The sequence below is a fragment of the Amblyomma maculatum genome, chromosome 3 (genome assembly GCF_055883805.1).
Source record: "Amblyomma maculatum isolate TAMU_Amacu chromosome 3, ASM5588380v1, whole genome shotgun sequence".
Lineage (NCBI taxonomy): Eukaryota > Metazoa > Arthropoda > Arachnida > Ixodida > Ixodidae > Amblyomma > Amblyomma maculatum.
In genome coordinates, this window is record NC_139346.1 from 148,780,771 (window position 1) to 148,785,412 (window position 4,642).

At 47.8% G+C, this 4,642-nt stretch overlaps 1 protein-coding gene across 1 annotated transcript; it reads left to right on the forward strand.

Moving 5' to 3' along the window:
- The first annotated feature begins 441 nt into the window (after positions 1–441).
- On the forward strand, positions 442–2,787 carry LOC146196383 (uncharacterized). Its single transcript, XM_084598171.1, has 3 exons — positions 442–462; positions 1,508–2,363; positions 2,666–2,787. Coding segments are annotated over exons 1-3 (861 nt in total). The 5' UTR covers positions 442–459; the 3' UTR covers positions 2,668–2,787.
- Positions 2,788–4,642: the final 1,855 nt, after the last annotated feature.

A 4,642-nucleotide genomic window follows, 5' to 3' on the forward strand; every position in this document is an offset into this window, starting at 1 on the left:
AGCCAGGCGCGACTCCTCCAGTAAGGCTGCCAGTAGGGCTGCCAGGAGACTCCTGGCCGGGAAGAGCACCTGGTCCTCCGTGGCAGCAGGGAGTCCGAGGGCACGGTAGCCTGCCTACCTCTTGCGACGGTGGTGGGCATGTGCTGAGCACACACAGAGGAGATGCACCAGCGTTCTGCGTCGCCACAAGAGGGGTAGCTTGATCTCCAAGGACAGGGTGCGGCACGCTATTGCATCCCGAAGCGTGCGCGCTCTCTCAATATGCAGCCGCTGTAACGGTGTACGAGACGTGTGGAATAAAAATGCCACAGATATTCCGACCGTTTCTTTTTTTTTTATTTTAGGTGAAGTTTTCTCATGCTCTAAATGAGCGCAATCCGCGAGCGGGACCTTTTTGTATAAAAGGCTCCGCGAACTGAGCTCTGACAGCAGTCGACTCAGCAACAGCTCAGAGACAACATGGTAAGCAACTGACGTTCTGTACTGTTTGGGAAAAAAAGGGATACGGATGCTGATATTCATTAGTCATAGAATCAATTGTATTTATTGAAGAGGCGTCTCGTTTTTATCACACGTGATATTTCCGCGATGTATTGCAGAAGCGCACAAAATTTTGCCACAGCTATTCCTTAAGGCCTTGCTTGCAGCAAGTAGCTGAAGATATACTTCACTCTTATGTTCACAAATGCCAGTGTCATAATTTCATCAATGAACAGACACTTCTCATTTCCAAATGAGCTAAGCTACGTGCCGTCCTGTAGCTACGTTTCATAATTCTCTTAAAAATAAAATTAAACCGTTGTTGAAACTAAACTACTGCAGACTTATCCGACTCATTGAAGCACCTCTGAAGGAAACAAACTTCCGAGAGCACTGCAGCATCTGCAGTAAAGAAATGCGAGAGCCTCGGCGTTGCTGCGGCACACGTTTTAACACGCGCCCCTTGCAATCTCGCCACACATCTCGCGAACAAACCTCGCCGACACGAGTATTTCACCATGAGCCTAGAAAGGCTTTCGCCGTAATAACTGGTAGCCCGACGGTAGCCGATGGTAGCCCAAAAACACCTCAGGTGTATTAGGGCTACCAGCGGGTTCACACGCCGGCGACCGGATTTTCAATTAATGGTGCTAGTAGCACTTCCGATTTAAAATACACGAGTAATAAGCTCCGGATTAAAAGGGCATAACGCGACAGCTTTAACGGCTTCAGTCCGCGGCTATCCTTGCAGATACCTTTTTAGTACAGAAATTTCGCATTTCGCCACTCGCTTAATCACTAATCCCTCAGATTGTCCTCCTGTTATATAAACCATACTCATAAATACACAGTAATACGTTAAGATATTCGCATAAATACAACCGGCACTAGATCAAGACCAGTGTCAACCAAGCTGTAGAGAGTGCATGCAAGGCGTCTATACCAGTTTTATACAGCCTTAAAGTAAAGCCTTAAAATGATGGAAGCTGAGCAGAAAAGCTACGATGAAATAATATATTTTTTTCAGATCCGTGCTTGCGTCCTCCTCGCTCTTGCCACTAGCGCTCTCGCTGGCTACACCGGCCTTGGTTATGGAGGCCTCGGCTACGGCCTCGGCTATGGCGGCCTCGGCTACGGCGGCCTCGGATACAGCGGCCTCGGATACGGCGGCCTCGGATACGGCCTTGGCTATGGTGGTTTCGGCTATGGTCTTGGCTACTCTCGCTTCGCTCCATCTCTGGCCACTGTTGCCCACGCCCCAGCTGTTGCCACTGTCGCCCACGCTGCCCCTGTTGTCTCCACCGTCTCCCACGCCGCTCCAGCTGTCGCCAGCTACGCCGTTGCCCCAGCTGTGACTCGCGTTGCCGCCTACCACGCTGCCCCAGCTGTGGCCACTTACGCTGCTGCCCCAGCCGTGACCAAGGTCGCCACCACCTACGCCGCTGCTCCAGCCGTGACTACCGTCGCCCACGCTGCCCCTGCTGTCGCCAGCTACGCTGTCGCCCCAGCTGTGACTCGCGTTGCCGCCTACCACGCTGCCCCAGCTGTCGCCACCTATGCTGCCGCCCCAGCTATCGCCACCGTTGCTCACGCCGCTCCAGTGGCCGCCTACGCCGCTGCCCCAGCTTTCGCTGCCGTCCATGCCGCCCCAGCTGTTGCCACCACCACCGTCCACCACGCCCCAGCTGTGGCCACCGTTGCCCACGCTGCCCCAGCTATCGCTTCTTACCACGCCGCCCCAGTCTACGGCTACGGTGTTGGCACCCTCGGCTACGGCGTCGGTCACTACGGTTACGGCCATGGTCTCCTCGGCTACGGCCTGAACTACGGCTATGGCCTCGGCTCTCCATTCCAGTACGGCGCTCTTCTCCGCAAGAGGAAGTGTGAGTATATGCTTTTCAATTACTGCAATAGAATTGGCAAAGTCTTCAAGGTTTTCGAGGTGCTCATCTTTTGTAGACGTTTTATTTAATGTTAGAAGTCTGAAACTGCAAGGTGAGCTGCTGCGCTATCTAATTTTTGAGCGCCTCGTCAACATGCAAACCCGGCTTAATCGACTTTCTTAACGTATATCCAGTTAGACAAATTGCGATTGTAGTGAGGGTTTGAAGCTTGAAAGGTCTGAGGAATTGTCAATATCTGTTGTGTCTAATCGTGGATGTTTTATCTGCCCTTTTTTTTACAGAGATGTTCTGGTTGCGACAAAGCTGAATCATAAGGAAGCAATTCATGCCTACATAGTCCACCCTTGCATGAGCATCGTGCCCAGCGAAGATGGAGAAATAAAATTGTATTTTAAAACAGTACAGTTCTGAAAATGGTTTTCTGTCTTTTTCTCTAATATATACCTTTTCACAAATCATGTTTATTTATTTTCTTCATCCTTCTGGTATTCGTGCTGCCTTTAAGGGGTTCATCACTTAGAACCTCCTTAATTATACAAATAGTACCACGGTTTATATTTGCATCCGGTAAACTGAAACTTCCCGCCATCGACTTAGTCAACTAAGTTCTTCGCGAAAAGTTTTCGCAGTGTGAAATCTCTTTACATAACGACTTCCCGATTATACTGCACAGTGAAAGCTTTCAAAGAGAAAACAATTCAAATTACAGCGTAAGTTTGAATTTTAACTTCGGAACGATCACAAACTCTGCTGTCACTAAATCTTCACTGATTTTTTGCTCCTTTGCATGTGAAGCATACATACATAGCGTTTTCATTCTCTGCAGTTTCCGCGCTAACAAAGAGAAACATTAAACGAAAATACGCACGCACGTACTCGATATCTCAGAAGTTTCCTAGCTTTCTGTTACCTGTCGAACAACATAGGTAAAGCGCATATTCATCTCCTTAACTGCCTATGAAAGGCGCGTGTATTATTTGGATGACGAATTGGCAATATGAAATCAGAAACACGAAAAAGAGAAATATTCACCTTTATGACGCTCCTTGAAGTTAAAGTATTGCTTTAAAATGAACTGAACGCCTGTGCAGAATGTTCCAGCAGTAGCCATATTTTCTAGCGGAAAGGTTCTGAATTGTTTTTTATCTCATCCAATTAATGGATTAACCTTCGTGAGGAAGACGGCGCACGGCATATTTTTTACTGACATATAATTCAAGCCTCTCTTCCGTATCGTCACATGTTCGACGTACGTCAAACTGGCTCTCGTAGAGACAGTATGCTATCGCGTTTTTGGGTAGGGTACAGCAAAACCTGAGCAATCAGCAGTTATATTTGTCGGTCAAGGAAGCGTATTTCTTGCGGGGAGAGACAGTAAAAATAAATTGCGACTCACAACATGTTCAGTTAAAATGGTTTCTTCACAATATCCAAACCTGACAGTATATTCTTCTGGCCGACAAAATTATTAAAAACAATGTATTATTTCTCGGCTGACTAAGGATAACGTTCTTGGAGGGTGATGCACCAATTTTGGTATTCTGATTGCCCAAAAGACAGTGAGGAATAAGCTTTGCTTGAAGCAATCATAAAGGAAGCAATCATTTGACTATTTCATGCATGCCTCAGCGTAGGACTAGAGCAGCAAGGAAAACCTATGCATTATTCACAGGGTCGTCTCCGCTGAAGAAAAATTATTTTTCATCTCGGGATAGAAAAATAGTAACAACCTGTCCAGAGCTGTCGCTCTGCCTATAGTTAGCTGGAAGGCCTACTGCTTGTGCAACGTGTAAATACTCCCTGCTCTCGAAGCTTCCCCGATTGATGGGTGCCCATAACCGCATAAGGAAACAATGCCTACGTGTTATTTGAGAGGGCGGAGCTAGGCAAAAAGCAGTAAATACCAAGCGTTCACCCAGCTCAATAGCCGCTAGAATGTGGCAGTCTGCGCGTATCTGTTATTAAGATGTTAAAGCCGAGTACGTCATGTAGTGTTAACCTACACAGCCGAAGATACGTGACGTCCGGAGCAACCAACCTCTCGGGAAGCTGTTCCAAAAGGGGTAAAGCAAATACAGGCCAGCATTTTAGATTTTGAATGCAAAAGCATTAGAAGCCTCGTCGGCAAATGTACCCTGTCCGCTTTAACCGAGGTTTCCGTGGCTGCATTACGGGAATGCACAACGTGATATGCGCACGCTCGCCGCGTTTCAAATAAGACGGTAGTCTGCAGAGTCGCTGGGAGAGCTCCAGACGTG